Raw genomic sequence first — 19,888 nt, forward strand, 5'->3', positions numbered from 1 at the left:
CCAAGCTTAAAGAAAAGAAATAAAACTAGGAAAGGACTATAGATACTCCATTACTAGGTCATTTGATTTTATTTTTTCCCCCATTTCACTTAGACTACAGTTTCTGAAGAACGGTTGAATTCTTTAAATCAGTAAAAGTATTTGTATAATTTTTAGTTTTATATTACCTAGCAGAAAATATTATCTGCAAAAGCCAAAAGCATTTGGAGATGTCTGTCTGCACCAATACAATAACACCTGAAGTCTTAAGTGACTAATAGAAAAAAAAAACTTGAACTGTGTACGACTCCATAAAGTTTTAGGAGTTTACATTACTTTCCCATGGGATTTTTTTCAGTCATTTATAGTTCATTGCTTCGTATGGCTATAGAATCCCTGCTGTGTTAAAAAATGCCAAATAAAATTATATCTCATTCACTGCTTTATGCTATACCTTCTTTTGTTCTGATCCAATTAGTGAAAGCTTGTTCTTCATTTATCATACTTTTAGCTGATTACATTAGGCATTACAATAGTTCTCTAGCTTTCCTTGACAATGTTTGCACCATCAGTGTTACATTTATGGTTGAGGAGGCTCTTTCATCTTAACCCTCTATTCCAATCAGTTCAGGGGGAAAAAGTACATATGATTACTCTTGTTCAGCCAGAAAAAACTTCTTTGCTTGTTTTCTCATCCCAAAAATAATTCCACCAGATGTTTTAATTAAAAACACTTCCAAATTCTATTTGTCCTTCTCCACTTTACTCATCCAAGCGTAAAAAAATTAGTGTCTTAAAAGCTGAACTCTGAAGTTTGAAAAATCAACATTTTGGACCATATACGATTTCTTTCCTCAAAATAACAGATGTAACAGTATTAGCCAAGTTCTTCAAGACCCTAAAGAGTATTCATTATGACCTATTTTCCTCAACATACTCAGTACCACACAAGCAACTGTATACTCTGTGGGCATCTCAGAAGCCATTTTGCCAGGCTGTTTTCCCCCCAACCACAATGATTTTATTTCAGGATGGTTGTTAAAGCAGCAAGTTCTCTTCTACTGCATAAGAACTTCAGACAACCTTCCCCCCCTCCCCAGTTCACTCTCTCCCACCTCTGCAAAGTTAAGTTTAATCAAATACCATTTTCAGCCACATGTAACTTCGCATTACATATAACACCCAAAAGTCTGAAGTCACCTTCCTTGTTTTACGCTTTGTTAATATTCCCTCCCTATCACCTTCAAATCTATAGAAACCCTTCAGCTCTTTGGCCATCTTTTAAATGAAGTGCACAAAAAAGTATTCTTTCATCTCTGCATCTTCCTTCTTTAGGTAAGCTTTATTTGGCTCAGTAGGTTGTTCAATTTTTGCCATGTTCTCAATCTGTAACAGTCCCTTCTGCTGCTTCCCACTCCCAACAGTGTGGAAATGCTTTTGTACTGCTACAATCCATCTTACTTTCATTAGCATGTAAGATTAATACACCGGTACTAATATTGCTCTAACAGCATCCTCAAGACATATGCCATTATGTTCCACAGAAATTAAGTTTGAAGTACAAGAAAAAATAAGCAGACATCCAATGAAGCTATGTCTTAGCTATTCCCACAGCCTCTATTCAGTGCTGCAAACTCCACAAGAATTTCAGAGAATTTTAACATTAAAAAAATGAAAACAAAGTTGAATAGTCACAAAAAAATCCAAAATAAAGTGCTAAGATTAATATTATTTACTAATGAATCCTAGGGCATCTTTATTCAAAGACCAATGATTTTAAGTCTGTGTACACCATTCCCAACCAACATCAGTGAAAAAGCCTGATTGGGTCACTTGTGTACAATGCTGGATGGGGAATAAACTGGAAGCTCTCACTGAAGAGCCTGAATGACTAGATACCTTCTGGGTTGTTTTTTTCCAGTAAGAACACTTCAAGGAACCCTGCTTCAGTTTAATTTGTTCTGTTTTCAACCAGTAGGTCAGAAAGAAAAGAGATGTAATAACCTGTCTAGTTCACCCTCCTTTTAGAGTTACCTGATACTAATTCATTGTTCAAAGAGTCTCCAAGTATTCATATTTCAGCAAGGAACTACACAGCTCATGTAGTAGCAGCCCCTTATCACATCTTACAGGTTACTAAATAGAAAGTTTACTCACTCCAACTGATGTCATTTCTGAACATTTCAACAAAAAAAAAAAAAGGGGTAAACTACCCCTACCTACTTCATTCACTTAACACCAGGTCCCACTATATTTTTGTGACAAGCAGCTTTGGAATGTGCAAGTAGTTCCAACTGTATACCTTCACATTTGTTTCTGCCTTGGCTCAGTGACTACCAGAGTGGCTGCATATGATACTCATTGCCTTTGTGATACAAGTCAGAGAGAGATGCCTTGCACAAAATCAAAAAGGACATTCACAACTCTTACAACATCCCAACACTGATAAAACAGGTTTCTCCTAGCTACATGAAGACAGAGGCTCATCTGGTAAGTTGCAGCAGCTCCCCAAGTTTGATTTCAGAGTGTTAAAGATTTTACTACTGCTGGTATACCAGAGAATGTCCCTGTTTATACAGCCTGAGCACGAAGGAACAACACAGGACAAATGTGGGGTTTTGTTTTATTTTATGGTAACTAACACCATCAAATGTTTTGGTTGGACAGGACCTCAAAGACCATCTAGTTCCAAACCCCCTACCATGGCCAGGACACCCTCCACTAGACCAGGGTGCCCAAAGCCCCACCCAACCTGGCCTTCAACACTGCCAGGGCAGGGGGCAGCCACAGCTTCTCTGGGCAGCCTGTGCCAGGGCCTCACTACCCTCACAGGGAAGAATTTCTTCTGAATATCTAACCAAACCTACCTGCCTCCAGCTTAGGACCATTAACACTTGTCCTGTTACTACACAACACAGTCAAATAATTTGGCTTCTGGACTCGTCTGTTGAGATTGTCCAAGCTAGCAGCTACTCACATCACTGCAATGGCCAGGTCTTTCCCACCAACAATGAATAACTGGAGGTAGCCAAGCCATTAAGACAGATGACATTAAACTATTTCCCAGGGCAAGCACTCACAGTATGATCAAAGAACATATGGTAGACATTAGCAACATGGGCACAATTAGGCCACAAAACTAGCTTGGACTCAATAGTACTACCCTGTTGTAAGCACACAGAACAGTGTTTCAAGCAGCCTTTCCTTTAACTACTTGAAGCTTCTTCAACATACATAGCTAATGCTTAATCTTGTACAGAGGGGTTTGATCACTAAGTAAAGATCCAAAGTGCTAAGCATACACTGTTTCATTGTGTTAGAGCCTTATCTCTAGTCCATAAACATTAAGTATCAGCATCTCATTTAACACACTTAACATTATCTTTATGAATTGTTATGAGTATATTAATGTGTTTGACATAACAGCTCATATTTCCTCTCAGGAACTATTACAAATTAAAGACACTTTTCGTATTTTAAAGCCAAGAAACCACTGTAAGTTGAAGCACAGTGGGTAAACTTTCCACTTCCCCTTCGCAATGCACTATTTGTATTACCTTCCCTCAGGTCAGGAGTTGTCATTTTTCCTGTCTTTTTTTATTCTCTCATGTTCTGCAATCCTGGTTTTACTTACTACTTTCCGGTATTTTCTTAGTCTCCAACTCATAGCTGAATCCACACAAAGCCATCCAGACACACTGGAGAAGACAGATTTGTTTTCTCAATTCTATTATGAACTGGTAAAAGAACATGTTTTCTTTTTTAAAGAGTTTTAGCCTATTTTCAGAATTAATTCATGCCAATAAGCAAGATCTGCAGGGCTGCTAAACAGTGAAGCCTTTATCCCAGCGATAGATACCTTATACATAAGATGGAATACAAGTACAGATCAGTATGCTTCAGTCTTACTAGAGGGATCATAGATCATACAGAGCAGTTAGCATTCATATCCACTTAACCCCTGGCTTCCACAAGAATTAGAATTTATCACAATGTCTGATACCATCCATTAAGAATCCATTTCATAGTTCACTGAGCATCCACAAGCTACTACACACTCCCAGTTACAGCCACCAGCTACAGTCCAGACCAAGGATAATCTTTATTCACCTCAAAATGAAATAATTACTTGGCATAAAAATCTAGCAGTAAGACATTTGCCCTGTCTCAGAAAACCCAGTTTCAGTCCCTTGCTCTACCTACAGCCTATTTATACGAACTGAGCTGGTCATGTAAGACTAGAACCACAGGACTCAGACAAAACCATTGCTCAAGACCCAAATCCCCACCAGTTCTCACCTTTCGCATACCTGAAGACACTCATGTTCTAACTACTTCCCATCAACTGTGCTTCAGGTTCAGTATAGAGCAGCCTGCCACTTATATTCACAACCCTTTCCTTATAAAATACACTTCCCCCTCAAAAGCTTGTCTGATAGACCTCTTCTATCAAATCATAACACAAGTCCCTCTCCAATTTTAACTATCCCGGGACACCTGTCAACAGAGATATGCAAGCATGACAGTACCTTCAAGTGGAGCAACTCTAGCAGACCTATTCAGCATACCTGGTAGGTGAGGGCACTCTTCTGGGAAGCAGCAAGCCATGAGCTGAATTAATGAGGTACAGGAACAATTCTATACTATCTCCTAAGATCCAGTTTTCTTCTCCTTTTTTGATTACATTAGTAAAACAAAGTTCAGGTTTTGTTGCCACCCCTACACTTGGTGCACCTATGTACCAGGCGTTATTGTGAACCTTAATCCAGGTAAAAAACAAGGCAACATTTACATGAGCAAAACACAGGAGAGTTCACACAAAAAACCAGGCTAAATACTTGCCCAATCCTCCCCCCTCAGTATCCCACTCCTTTCAAGCACCTGGAAGAGGACACGTACGAAGTACTTCACAACTGCCAACATACCCACCACAGTAATCAACAAGCTTGCATAACAGCCACAGGTCTTGTTGAGCTACAATAATCCCACCCATCATTTGAATTCAAGTAGTACTTACAGCATTGGCATCGACATCACTGTGTATGGCAACTGTTTTAATCCCCATCTTCTTACATGTTTTGATGACCTACAATACAAGTGACAAATATCAATATTTAAAATACTACTAGCTTAAGAATTAACTACAAAAGAAAAACTTGGATTACATACTTACTCGGCAAGCAATCTCTCCTCTGTTGGCAATAAGGAGTTTTTCAAAAGTCTGGATGGAAAAAGAACAATAAAGATCTTGAGACATGAGCAAAACAAAAGTTTTTCCTCCCTCCAAATATGCATTCTTTTCTCCTTCACTTCCAGTAAAACCCTGGTTTGTCCATGAGCTCATAACACTGAGATTACCTACTTTTAAGAGGATTCTGCTGATCTATCATTATACAGCATAAAAGGTATGGTACACTACATCTACACTGCACATACACAGGTTCAAAAGAAAGAGGTGTTGACTACCAGCATTCCCTGGATCTCCCTATCCCACACTGTGCAGAAACTAGAACTCTACGAAGGCTCTAGGGAACAGTCACGTTCAGGCAAGAGACATCCACAAGCACACCAACAGCCTCTACCCTGGGGATGCCCAAGTGGCATGTTTTAAATGCACAGAAGATACACAAAGAAAGCATGCTTATCATACTTCTCAGGTCTTTGTATTCTTAAAATTACACAAAGAGAGAAGCCCCACGTCACAGCAGTACTCCAGAGATCATGTTTTGGAAGTTCACACCTCATTCTGCTAGACAGACCAAACACCCATGCCAGTGTTGTCATTCTTCTGTTTGAAGTTCCACCACTCTTCTCCCACTGGCGAGACCGGTGACCAGAGGGTCCCTGTGAAAGCTCCCAAACCTGCTGTGGTAAAGTGCCTGTATAAAACCTAAACCTAGCTGATTTTACCTCTACTTGGAGAATGCTGGCTGGTAGGTATCTGAGATGAACGCCTCTAACTGGAATGGAATACTCACCTGTCATGGGAGATCTTTAAAAGACATTCCAGAAGTAAGGAGGAAAGGTTCTTCCCCAGGGAGGGTGAAAAACCCAGCACTTCCACCCTGTGCAGGCATGCTTGCTGAGGCATGCCAGCCAAGCCTGGTGTGAGGAATCTGGCCAATTTCTGCATTGTCATCATGACACTGGTATATGTAATACTAAGTAGCAACCAAAGTGCAACAAATCAGATTTAGTACACCTCTGAAAGGCACTGCTGTCATGGTTCCATCCCAGCTAAAAGCTGAGCACCACCCAGCTAGTCTAAGAGGCTGTAGGGGGGGGACTGGGCAGGGGAGAAGGGAGGGAAAAGAAAGCCAAAAAAACAAACCTCACTGGCTGGGATGACAGCTTACTGGGACAGCAGAGAGAGAGGGAGAGAACAATAATATGACTTTATAGCAAAAATATACAAAACTGGTGATACACAAATGCAGTTTCTCACCAAACCATACAGCTCAGGTCATACAGCTCAGAGGCATCTCAAAACCAGACCATCCCCAGAAACTGTGCACCCTGGAGCTGTGCACTCCTACCCCACTGCCCCACCTCCTTATGCCGAGCATAATGTAGGCATGGAATACCCTTTTTGGCCAGTTTGGGTCACCTGTCCCAGCTGTGTCCCCTCCCAGCTTCCTGGGCACCCCCTGCCCTTCTCATTAGCAGGGTAATGTGAACAACTGAAAAGCCCTTGACTACCTGGCAGCCTCAGAGTGTTATCAGCACTGCTCCCCATCCTAACTCCCAAACACTGCACTGCACCCACTGCTAGTAATAAAATTAACTCTATTCTAGCCCAAACCAGGACAACTGTCACACTGGAGCATACTTAATGCTTTAACTATTCCTGCAATACTCTATCATAGCTGTAGGAAGGGGATAACAAGCTGCCAGAGGTCAGTAAGCCTTACACCCTCGACAGAAACTTCCAGTTAAGAGTGGTGTAGGAACAGAGCTGCTCAGCATAAAAATCTTGTCACTGGGAGTAAGGGTTATTGCTGTCACTGGCCTTGCTTCTGTAGATACAGGTGCATCTGCTTGGCTGTAAACACAAGCTGCCACTGAAAGGGACAATCCTGCTTTACACACTTACCCCCACTGCTTTCCATGCATCCAACCTAGCAGGGATGCAGCTTCAGGACACATCAGTTCAACATACTAATCGAACAGCCCTGCTCTGCCTCCCACACTCCAAATGAAAAGCCAGGGTAGGGAACCAGCAGGACTCTCCCCTTCAGGGGCAGCCTGCAGTTCTACCAGATTAGGTTTATCAAGCTATACCCCAAGATATTCAATAGCTATTCTCCCTCCCCTACACCAAAGAGCTGGTTTTCAGCTGGGGGAGAAGTATTGCCACTGCAAAAATGAAAGTGTTTGTTATCCCCACAGTCATTAGTTAATTTGGGGAGGGAACAAGTGTAAGAGGAGAAGGACTACCACAAAACCCCAACCAGAATTGCTGCTGGCAAACTAGGCTACGTATTGTTTGCTCCCCTGCTCCACAGAGGCACATTCAAAGTGCCCTTGACCAAATTTACCTCTTCAAAGCTAAGGCTGAGCTGGTATCACATGACTAGTTTAAAAATACTACCACATGATAGCATCACACAGAAATGAAGTGATAAAGCCTTCTAGATAAGAGCTGCAGCAAACTGATATGGTAAATTCAGCCAGAACTGCTGAGGAACATACCACCTACCTAGCATACAGGCACACCCACACCCCACTCCAAAAACGGACCTTAAGCGAGCTCGTATTATCAGAGGTACAAATACTGTAAGAACATCACAGGAGCTAGCAATTTGTTTGGGGAACTTTAACTGGTCTAAAACTCAGTAGAACACTGAGGTGTTTCCAACACATTCACACAAATTGTTCCTGAATCTCAGTTTCAGCATTCTAGGTACCTGAAGCTTTTTAGGCATACAGACTTGAGGGGGAATATAAACTTTTCAGTGGCAAGTATTGGGGAGTTTTAACTTGAATACTTCAACTTAGTTCCTGGTGTAAAGAGCTGTTTTATTAATTAAGCATGGTCACAGTGCAAGGTAAGACTCAGTACCAAGATGTTAAAAGTATTTGACAATGGTTTTGTTTTTCTAATTCTGCAATAAAGACACTAGCAGGAAAAGACTGGACTCTTGCTCCTGCTGTTAAAGCTAAGTCCTGAGTCCATCATGAAAAAAAAGAATCAGATGTTGCTTTGAAGTAACATGCATTTCTTTGTCATTTCCACTAATTAGCTGAAAGGTCCAATATGAAAGTCTTGTCATTAAAGGCAGTGAAGGAAAAGCAGAAAATAGCTTAAGCTATCTGCAGCAGCCCCTGGTTGGAATAACACAGCTCCCAGCAAAGAAACCAAATACCCAATCACATTGTCCAAACATAACTACATCTTTGGAAAAGGAAGACCACCTGACTAAGTAAGGACCTTAAGAACACAGGTTTCCTCAGAAGCCGCCTTTTTAAGCCACAGTTCTAGGTACATACTGTTTCTTCACTGTTCTCTAATACCATTTCACTCTTGATTAATTGCTTCTACACTGGTACGTAAGGGCAAGCCTACAGGCCCCAAGCTGTCAGCATTCTTGCCCTTCAATACTAGCATACCTTCAGCCACATTATTTTTCCAAGCATGTTACTTTAGAGGCCATGCCAAGACAATCTCCCACAAGAACAGTTTTTCTTGGCTAGTAGCTGTAAATTCAGATTGCTACTGCACAAGTCTCAAGATGAAGATTTACTATTCTCTGCAGGCCTTAAAGGCCCATCTTTATCCAAGCCCTAAAGTTCTCACCCCCATGTCAGATCATCCAGCAATCGTGCAGCTACTATTGCATACTTTTGTTTCTATGAAATTTAGCTGCTCTAGCTCCTGGGTGTCTTAACAGGCCTACACCTCCCACAACATGCAAAAGTATTAATAGCTGTTTCATAATTATAACAGGTTCAGACTGGTATGCAACTTTCCCAAGGTCACAATCACTTAACCAACCTTTTAAGGTATGCACTTGAAGTAGTATCCAATCTTAACAAGTATACTGCAAAAGCAACTTCCTTTTTGGTTTGAAAAGGAAGAAAAACATACTGTTAGCTCAGTCGCTGTACAGGGGTTGTACTAGAACTACCGCTGTTCGTAGCATTAGAGAAGATGCTTGAAAAGCCAGATGTCAGCAATACAGTAAGATTTTTAGAAAAAAAAAAGGACCATACTACTTACCTTCTCATTTGGATCATACACAGATGAATACAATTTATGTGAAGTTATAAGGCACCATCTTGAACAGAGTGTTTCCCGCTACAGGAAAAAGAAAAGAACAAGTTAAACATTTTCCTCCTGCTGCATTATTCTGGTAAGAGAAAAACAGTTCATATACTGACATCTTGAGGAAACTCTTCCATATCCTTCCATTCCTCCAGCAAGCTGATAAAAAGCTTAAAGATCTGCCCTCCCCCAAGCACACCCCCAACACACAGTAAGCAAAACCAATTAAGAAACTCTAGGTACAGAGTCATTAGCTTATGGATAAATTATTTGTTACACAGTCCCCACTACACCATCTTCTTTCCTCCTTGTTCCAAGAAACACCTACAAGAGCCTCACAAAAAAATATGCATGTGGTTATACACACTGGGGATGGAGAAGCTTTCACTGCAGGGAAGCTGTTGGGAACAGAGCAGGAAATGGACTGGCCCTGTACAGAGAGCAACAGTAGAACATACTTCAGACGCTAGTTTGGCTCCCAGTCTTTCCCACCACAGCCCCTTCCAGTGGTCAGGGGAAGAAAGGCCTTTCTCCTTTTCTCCAATATATCCTCTCTGAAAGGCCAATTTCGCATGCTATGTCCAAAAAGCAGCATACATATGCTATTTCAAAGAGAAGCTGATAGATAACAGATTTACAAGTCTATCAAGGAAATTGCTCAAGCAAGTCACTTCACAGCAATGGCAGTTACAGTTAACCATAAACAAAAGTAATCAGATAAACAATCCCACACAGAAGTTGCATCAATACAGAGAACTCTGATTCCAACTGAGTAAGCAAATGCAGTTCTCCCAGAGGTAGTGTGAAAAGCCTTAGTAGTGAGTATTGTCTGCTAGGACATACAGAATAGCAATGACTGGCAGCTGCCAGAACTCAGCCTGACAGTTCTGTCTAACAATTGTTTTTAGAAGTTGCAGAAGTTGTACTATGTACAGAATCTCCCATGGGAAGACTGAAAAACATGAAGATTGACTGTAACAGAAGAGAGACAAAAAGGAAGCATATGTTCATATAAAGAGGTAAATTAGATAGTCCAGCTGCCCCTTCTACAACAGCAAAGAGCACAGTATTTCAGTTACCTTAAGTTTACTGTGTGCTCACACTGGTTCTGAAGTACCAGTGGCTGACAGTAACTGTGAGAATACTCCCTACGCAGCCCTCCAGCCTGATCTAGTGTGAAGAGACTTTTCACATTGCATCACAGAAGAAACCAGCTCAGAATTGAGAACGGCATCACATTTGTAAATGCAGCTGATATTACAATGTTACAAAGGAAAAAATACTTCAGTACAAGCCCTGCAATACAGAACTAAGGGAAGCCTTGCAGCAGTGCCAGTTCAGACCAAGCTTCATGAGTAAAAAGCTGCTTCAGCTTCATAAACCATTTAGAGGTCAATCATTAGTGGCAGACATAGCACACAGTGTCCCAGGTAATTCAGATAAATCATTATGATTCTGAACTGTTCCAGAATAATTATTCTGAAAGTAAAAAGTCTGTGGAAAGCAACTGTTGTTTCCCCATCCCCCACTACCACCCCTGCTTTCATACACTGGCTTCTCTCCCACCCAGTTATTTGTTTTGGTGGGTCTGAGGTGGGTTTTTTCCCCTTTCTCTTTTCACCTCACTACCAAAAAATAAAATCCAGAAGAATTCCAAAATGTAAATAATATGATGTGCGAGGATCAAATCAAAAGATAAGGTGTTTTTGCAGGGGTATTTTATTCTCCATCTGAGGATGTAGCAGTACAAGTTCTCTCAGGCATTAAAGATGGGAAGATACAGTTAAGGACCAAGTTCTGCCATCCACAACCACATCTACCATCTGGTAATTACCCTCAGTCACTGTTACACCTTCAGTGACCATACTGTGATCTAGATCCTGTCAAAGGGAGGAGCAAGGACAGCCACAGCAGAAGCAGAGTATGCTCACCTGCTCCAGAGTACACCCAGCTAAGCAGGCTGAGACCCTCTCCTCTGAAACACTACTGACAGAGGTGCCTGTGGGACCACAGAGTCCGAAGGTCACACAGGACAAAAGTCTCCCCTGAGTTAATAATATTCACTGAAGAAATTGCTTGTTAAGGGTCAGTGAGGCTAATCCAAACACTTGCACTTAGCTGAGGGGAAGGGAGCACGGGAGGAAAAGTTTCTGAACTTTCTTGTAAACACCTTTATACTAAGCTACTTTTGAATGTATGTGAGAAACCAGAAGAGTTGTGTCACAAATGCAAACTGGAAGGAAAGGCTAAGATAGGAAAACCTGTAAGCTTAAAGTTTTCAAATTTAGTTGAAAAAGCTCTATCTTTTTATACAGAATGTATAAAGTCAACAATAAGAAAACTGGAAAAGCATTAAGCCACACTCAGCTCTTCTACACTACAGAACTGGACAGATTCCACATAGGTCTTGTAATAGCCTAACCTAATTACACATCTGTGTTTACAAACTTAACTGCCTCCTCCCACACACACTGGAATCACTGAGAACCAGGTTGACCCTGCATTGGATACATGTGGGGCAATTTCCTAAAACAAATCAAGCATATTGCTCAACTCATGTAAAAAAATCCAACTCAGTTTTGGAAAGGAGTTGTAAGGTTTTGTATGTATCTGTACCAACACACACCAAGGTTTAAGAGCTTGATTAATCTAGGATCCACTTCAAGGGAACTCTCTTCAGTGGTGTGCTCACAGCCACTATGAGCAATTAAGCAATAAAACCAAATAGTTTAAATAACACACAACTAGGGCCACAGCAGAACAGTGCTAAATTGCAGTCTCCAACATCCTGGCAGGTGTCACCTATCCCCCTAGACTCCCAAGCTCCTGCTACAGGTGCATTTGTTAAAAGCTATGCCAAAAACCTCCAAAGAACTCTCAAACTACCAACCCAGCCAAGCCAATCTAACCCTCAAGCTAGAGGGTTAATTGGCATGCCCTAGTGTTACACCTTACACAAACCCCTTTTCAGAACACAGCCCCAAGATGTCATCTTGACCTAGTGAATTTTGTTATCTGCAAAACTAGAAGGCAGTAGAGTCATCAGGTATACCTATTATCGTCATTGTTACATCAAATTGATAAAGCTTTTGACTCTTGAAAGCCCCAGAACACAGACGATTTAGGAGAGCTCAGCTCTAGACCCAGTTTGACTTGAGTTTCCCCATCTCTACTGCATTCTGAAAAAGCAGATAGCATTAGTACTAAAGCATCCAGCTTTACCTATTGCACAACAACCAAACTGAGTTTAAAAATAAATAGCTGTAGCAGTTATAAAGTAACTTTGTATGAAACCAAGCTGCACAGTATGCTGCAGATCAGTATGCTCATCACACACAGACACTTTTAAGGCACTGGCAAAGAACCTGCCCCCAGGAACCCTGTGCAGCCCTAGGAAATCTCTTCGGGTGTTTTAAGGACACAGCACACAACAGCAAAACAGAAAGTTAACTTATTGTTTAGAGATGGCTTACATCTGTGGTTTTATGTTTCCTTGATGAGGGACACAGAAACCTTTATTTCCCTGCCATACTGGCCTTCTTGTAAATAGCCCATTGATGCTGAGCTGTCCAGGCAGAAAAAGGTTTCAGTGTTGAAGCAGAGATGCAGAATTTCAGATTTCAGGCAGGGAAAGCATCATATACCAAGATTTGCTTTATGCAGTCTAATACAGGAAGAAATGTGTATTTTAGACTTACTAGAAAATGCAGTAAGCTATACTAAATAGTACCAGGTAGGCTAGCATGCTTCTTTTCACTAGCCACACATTCCACCACTTCCTTCTGTCTTCTAGCAATCCCACTAAGGCTCTTGCCCCTACACTTTCATAGATTCAAGTTTAAGGCACCACAAGAATCCCTTCATACTTGCCATGTATTTCCCATTTACTCTAAACATTCCTGAATAATTATAAACATGAAGAAAATGGGGGGGAGGGTGTTTTACATATTTATTACACAGCAGCCTCAGATGTCTGCAAGACTTTTCATCTACAAGGCTGAAAACTTAGCTTGCTTATACAAGTTTTTCTGTTTACAAGATTTGCACAAGCGTAGCACATCCCCCTCAAGCCAACTGCAAACCAAGATGTAGTACAAGGTTCTCTTGTGAAGTACCCTGCGTTATACACAACAGTTCTTTCACACTCACCAGCTTTGAGAGCCGCTGGTAATTCTAAGAGGGAGAAGATAAAAATCTGGTTTCCATGTTTGCCAATACAACACAGAAGCTACAAGCAATGAAACACCTATCCACCTGCGGTGGTTCGGCCCCAAACAGCGGCTGAGCACCACACGCTGCGCTCTCAATCCCTCAGGAGACAGAGCGAGCCCCGTGAGATGGGATAAGGGCAGTCTGCTGACAAAAGCACCGTCAAAGGGGAACAATAACGGCCCATTACACCCCCACACCGGGAGATAACACAGAGCACCTTACTGACCCGGTGAGTGCTGCACTGCACAAGGAACTGACCCAACGCCCCGGCCACACGCAGACTGCCCCGGAGGCACCCAGGAGCACCCCTCCCCAGCCACCCCTTTCATGGGGGAGTGATGTCAGGTGGGTGGAAACAGCCCGGGCTAACCGCATGGCCTGGCCAGAACCAGGACAAGACACAAAAGACTTCTTTTTTTTCCAAACTATATCATTCCCAAAACCAAGCACCCTCTCCCTTGGGCAGTCCCAGAAGCCTGTGTGGTTACGCAGTAAATCAGACCAGGGAACGTATCCAGCTGAGATGACACAAGGAGTGGGAAAAACATGTTCTACAGCCACATTTCAGTCCAGCTTATCCACTTAAGATATTCAAGCAGCAGTTCTGGCACGATTCAGAGGGAGACAGGAGCTCAAAAGGAATGGTCTGGGATCAAGACCTAGCAGCTGCAGATAGCTGGAACAGTTTCTCACTGCAGCAGCAGCTTAAACAGCTCCAGCAAGGCTGGTGCCTGTGAAGGGGATCACAACACTGTTAACAACCTTGCAGGAACCACCAAATGCAAGATGGGGACAGAAAAAAGCCAAGAAAATTAAAACACACAAACTGTTACAGCACCAGACTGCCATGTAAGTATAAGCTTTAAAGAACTTTTTACTTTTTCTTCCAGAAGAAAGTAGATAGCACAGCATGCTTTGCCTCCAGGATCCTAACAGCTACTCCTGGGAGCAAGGAAAATACCAGAAACCTCTGCTTGTGGTCTGCTTTAGAAGTACTTGTCAGTACTAAATTCTGTAGCTTATATACTAGAAACAATTCCAGAAGTTTAAGGCTACATTCATCTCCCCAAACTGATGGCCCAATTAACTTCCCTTCCCTAATGGCAGATAGCAACCTTGCTATCTCAGTCTAATGCTTCTCTGCTTATAAACACACTCCCCTGCTATAAAAGCATGCTAAAATAGTACAGAATACAGCAAGGAGCTCCCATTACTTAAACAGTAAGTGCATAGGTAACAATTTATAATAGCACAGGTAGCAGACAACCTTCCATACATTTAGTTCAGTGGTTAGAAAAAAAAAAACACTGATCTACACTAATAAAATTGGTATCAGTTTATTTTTGATTTTACAATATATAGTATTATCACATCTCTCTACATTATTTTAGACTGTCTTACAGCTTTCAGAATTCTCAAGACTGAAGTATCACAAGCCATCTCATGCTGCTTCTGCAACTGCAGCCTTCTTTCAACATGAGGTTTTGTCCAAGCACCAGAAGTGCAAAGTACTCAAAGCAGTTTTGGTTATATTCCAACCAGAACCAGGTCTGCATAAGAGCTAAATAGAAGTGCTAAGATCAGAAACACAGTAACTCACTGAATCCCCAGCTCAGTGGGTTTGTGCTGTCCTTTCTCAGGTCCTTCACTGATCCCCACACAAGAAGGCCAAAAAAGTTAAGGACAAAAACAAAGCTACTCACCTAGAAAAACATGTAAGGGCTCCAAGAACACTAATTTTGAAGGCATCAATTACATTATTTGCCTCTGCTAGCAAAAAATGAAAGCACCTTGGAAACCAATTCCCCCGTAAATTTGTTAGATGAAATCTTTTCCAATATACCAGTGTTTTGACAGTAACTTTCATACACAGGTATTACGGGCAAAAAATCACTTCAGTTACCTTATAGTACTTGTGATTTTAAGTAACTATGAAAATACTGTCTTACAGAGTGTCACTAACATACCTTTTCCATAATGTTTACCCTAACACAACCAGACCATACCCTTGTGTCCTGGTTCAGTCCCACACACCACCCACTTACCCCTCCCCAGGAAGGGAAACAGACAGAGACCCTATGGGTTGGGATAAGGACAGTTACCACAACACAGCGAAAAAGGGACCAATAACAGAGCCTGGAGCAGAACTCATACACACAGAGTGATAAAGACCACTGAGCACCTCACCCCCAGCCAACCACACTCAGACTGCCCTGAGCCACGGTGACCCACCCCTCCCGACCAGTCCCTTTTATAGGGATGTTACATGGGTGGGAACAGCCCTGGCCTAACTCAGCTCACCTGGGCTGGCTGCTTGGGAGAGTAAACACCAGCCTGGCCAGAACCAGGGCACCTTGAGATGCACCTTCTAGGAAGAAGGCAACAAAGGCCTGTCACAGGGAGGCTCCAAAGGACCAACATCAAAGTCTTTTGACTATTCAAGGCAAGAACAGAACCCCTCCACATCTATATGTGCATGTATATGTCTAAAAATAGCAGTCTCAAACAGCACAAGCCCACCACTAATTCCAAACTACTGTCTCAAATCATTCTCAGCACTCTTTTAGCTTTCCAAGAAACTTCTCTCACATACACCTTCCCAGCAAAATGGGTTTGCCAAGCTTCCTACCGAAAGGAGTTAAGAGTTATTCTGAACTGCTCTCCCCATATACAGAGCTATGGCAGTGTCATTCAACTGTTACACAACACTGTGCCATAAGGCTACTTGTTCTTAGCCTAGACAACCTCACTTTTTTAAAATGCTATTTGTAGAAGTAACACAGGAGAAAATGGTGCAACTACCTCAAGTGAAGTTACTCAGTAGTTTAAGGAATGAGGCTTTCTAGAAGCCTACACTAGTATTTTTGGTGAAGACTTCACTTCTGCGATGACTTCGTTGTATTTTCATGAGAAGAAAACCAAAAAAAGCCTAGAGTAAAGCTGTAAGTGACAGCCAAGAGATCCATAAGTGTCTGCAGCACAGGGGACGGGAGGAAGAGGCAGTGCCACAAAACAGTAGCTTCTTTCTATGAGCAGAAGTTAGTACAATGAAGGGGGGGGGGGGCGGGGAGAGAGAACCATAACCACCCACAGCCGAAAATGAAGCTAAAAAAATCCCACCCCCGGCAACACAGGGCTGGGGTGCACCAAGGAACCACCCCTTGGATGCCGGGAGCCCTCAGACACAGCTTTCACAGCTCCACAACAGCCGCCTTCCAGCCGGCACCCGCAGACCACCGCCAGGCCGGAGGCGCGGCAGCTGCCGGGCGGGAGGGCAGCCGGCCCCCCGCCGCCCACCCTACGGCGCCCGGGCCGCCGCCGCCCCACGCCCTCCCACCCGGGACACCCGGGAGCCTGTCACGGCCGCGCACACACGCACACGCTCCCCAACAGCCCCCCGGCCCAGCCGGAAGGAGCGGACACCCCGCAAGTGCTCGAACGGGGAGACCCTTTCCCGTAGCCCTCCTCACAGGGGAGGCGGCCCCGCACGCACGAAGGGCGCAGCCCACCCCAGGGATCCCACCTGCAGCCCCTTAGCGGGGACACGAGACACCCCCCCCCCCCCCCCCCGGCCCTTCACACAGTGGCACCCTCCGACCACCCCCACAGCTCGGCGCGCCGGGAACGAGGGAAGCGAACACGCTCCGGTCTCTCCTCAGCCAGCCCACCCGCTCCCCCAACGCGGCTCTCACCGTCAGCAGCTCCCGGAGCCCCCGGCGACCGCCCGCGGCCCCCCAACGAACCAGCACCGCCGCCATGTCCGCCGTCACAGCCGCTGCTGCCCGCCCGGCCGCCCTTTCACCCGGGGCGGCGGAGAGGGGGGCCGGGCCGCCCGCAGCCAATCCGAGCAGCCGCCGCGGGCGCAAGGGAGCAAGCGCGGCCGCTCGCCGGGGGCGGGGAGGGGCGCGAAGGGCTTGGGCAGCGTTTGCCGGCGGGCAGGCAAGCAAGCCGGCGGGCAGGCAGGCAGGTAGGTTTGCCTGCCCGCCGGCTTGCTTGTCTGCCCGCCGGCTGGTGCCTCTGCAAGTCGCGCCCGCCCCTGTGGGCGCTCGCACGGAAGCGGGTGGCCGGGCGCTTTGTGCTCGCTCCGGGAAGCGTGCCTCGGGTGGCGACCCCCGCCTGCCTGCCCGCCTGCCTGGCTGCCTGCCCGCCTGCCTCTGGGCTCGCGTTGGCCCCTGCCTCTTGGTGCGCCCCTTCAGGGCTCGCATCGGCTCTCCGGTGACGATGTAATGGCTGTCGCCCCCCCTCCCCGCCCCCTCGCCGTGCCCGCCCGTTGAGGCGGGCTGCCGGCACCGGCGCTTCCACTGAAGGATTACCGCGGCACGGCCGCCACAGGGAGTGGGATGCTAGGATCAGCCCCCCGGGGTGGAGGCGGAGAGCGTCACCGCCGTGCCAGCGGGCCCGATCCGGGCTCCGTGCGCTGTGACAGTGCGAGCGGGGCTGGCGGCGGGGGGGCGGAGGGAAATGGATGCCGCTAATCCTCCGTCCCTGCTCGCCTGCGGGAGCTGCTTACTGCTCGCCTCTCGACGCGTGGCGCTCCGGGCCAGACCCCTCCGGCGTGACCCGCACAGCTGGGCTGGAGGCGCCCGGCTGCAGGTAGCCCGCACCCCAGCTGAGGGAGGTGACGGAGCGGTGCTAATCCCGGAGTAAATTGTCACCCCGGGAAGTGCCTTGAGAGTTTTGCGGTGGGGAGGGGGCGTAGGGAGCATGGCTGTTACCATCTCGGACTCTTGAAGTACAAGAGAAGGGTAAAGGGCCTGCAACGCTACGTGCAGGAAAAGTCTAAGCCAGGATGTTCAAACTCACGTTCCAAAGGCAAAGGAACGACAGTGTTTTCACAGAGTCACAGAACTGTTTGGGTTGGAAGGGACCTCCAAGATCATCTAGTTCCAAACCCCCTGTCACAGGCAGGGACACACCCTCCACTAGACCAGGCTGCCCAAAGCCCCATCCAGCCTGGCCTTCAGCACTGCCAGGGAGGGGGCAGCCACAGCTTCTCTGGGCAGCCTGTGCCAGGGCCTCACCACCCTCACAGGGAAGAATCTCTTCAGAATACCCAATCCAAGCATACCCTCTTCCATCTTAAGGTCATTACCCTTCATTCTATCACTCCATGCAAGCCTTTGTAAACAGCCCCTTTCCAGATTTCCCCTAGGTTCCTGAAGTACCTGAAAGTAAGTTTAACATGGCCAAGTGTAGAGTGCTGCACGTGGGACATAACAACCCCATGCAGCACTACAGACTTGGGGGAGGTTGGCTGGAGAGCTGTCAGGAAGAGAAGGACCTGGGGGTGCTGGTTGACTGCAGGCTGAATATGAATCAGCAGTGTGCCCAGGTGGCCAGGAAGGCCAATGGCATCTTGGCTTGTATCAAAAACAGTGTGGCCAGTAAGTCTAGAGAGGTAATTGTGCCCCTGTACTCGGCATTGGTGAGGCCGCACCTCGAGTACTGTGTCCAGTTCTGGGCTCCGCACCATAAAAAGGACATTGAGGTCCTTGAGCAAGTGCAAAGAAGGGCAACCAGGCTGGTGAAGGGGCTGGAGGGCAAATCATATGAGGAGTGGCTGAGGGAGCTGGGGATGTTTAGCCTGGAGAAGAGGAGGCTGAGGGGAGACCTTATCACCACCTACAACTACCTGAAGGGAGGTTGTAGAGAGGTGGGCGATGGTCTCTTCAGCCAGGTGACAGAAGATAGAACAAGGGGAAATGGCATGAAGCTGTGCCAGGGCAGGTTTAGATTGGATATTAGAAAACAATTTTTTTACTGAAGGAGTTGTCAGGGCCTGGAACAGGCTGCCCAGGGATGTGGTTGAGTCACCATCCCTGGACGTGTTCAAAGAAAGGGTAGATGAGGTACTTAGGGATATGGTTTAGCATAGGATAGGAATGGTTGGACTCGATGATCTTCAAAGGTCTCTTCCAACCTTGTTATTCTGTGATTCTGTGAAAGTACTGGAAGGCTAAGATCTCCCTGAAGCCTTCTCCAGGATGAATAAGCCCAACTGTCTCAGCTTGTCTTCATAGAAGAGGTGCTTCAGCCTTCTGATCATCAGCCCTCCTCTGGACTCACTCCAACACCTCCACATCTGTCTCATACTGGGGACCCCAGTGCAGTACTGCAGGTGGGGTCTCATCAGGGCAGAGTAGAGGGGCCTGTCAATGTTTAAAGGAGGTTTACAAGGAAGATGAGGACAGACACAGGGCCTGTTGCAATATTGCAAGGGGTAATGGGTTTAAACTAAAAGAACTATTAATTTTTTTTTACAGAGAGAGTGGTGAGACAAGGGAACAGGTTGTCCAAAGAGGTTGTTGATGTCCTATCCCTGAAAATGTTCAAGGTCAGGTTGGATGGGACGCTGAGCAACCTGATCTAGTCAAAGATGCCCCTGCCCGTTGCAAGGAAGGGGAGTGAACTAGCTGAGTTTTAAAGGTCTCT

General features: G+C 45.3%; 1 protein-coding gene across 3 annotated transcripts in view; it reads right to left on the bottom strand.

Moving 5' to 3' along the window:
* Nucleotides 1-17,239, bottom strand: part of PCCA (propionyl-CoA carboxylase subunit alpha) — a 294,840-nt gene extending 277,601 nt beyond the window's left edge. For all 3 annotated transcript variants that reach the window (XM_084279588.1, XM_084279587.1, XM_084279589.1), the window contains exons 1-4: nt 17,149-17,239; nt 9,200-9,277; nt 5,153-5,200; nt 4,997-5,065 (exon numbers count right to left, since the gene is read on the bottom strand). In XM_084279588.1, coding sequence (XP_084135714.1) covers nt 4,997-5,065; nt 5,153-5,200; nt 9,200-9,277; nt 17,149-17,214 — 261 coding nt within the window. In that variant the 5' untranslated portion in view covers nt 17,215-17,239. The remainder of the gene's footprint in view (nt 1-4,996; nt 5,066-5,152; nt 5,201-9,199; nt 9,278-17,148) is intronic.
* Between the last annotated feature and the right edge of the window lie 2,649 nt (nt 17,240-19,888).

This window comes from Gallinula chloropus (assembly GCF_964237585.1).
Source record: "Gallinula chloropus genome assembly, chromosome: 1".
NCBI lineage: Eukaryota > Metazoa > Chordata > Aves > Gruiformes > Rallidae > Gallinula > Gallinula chloropus.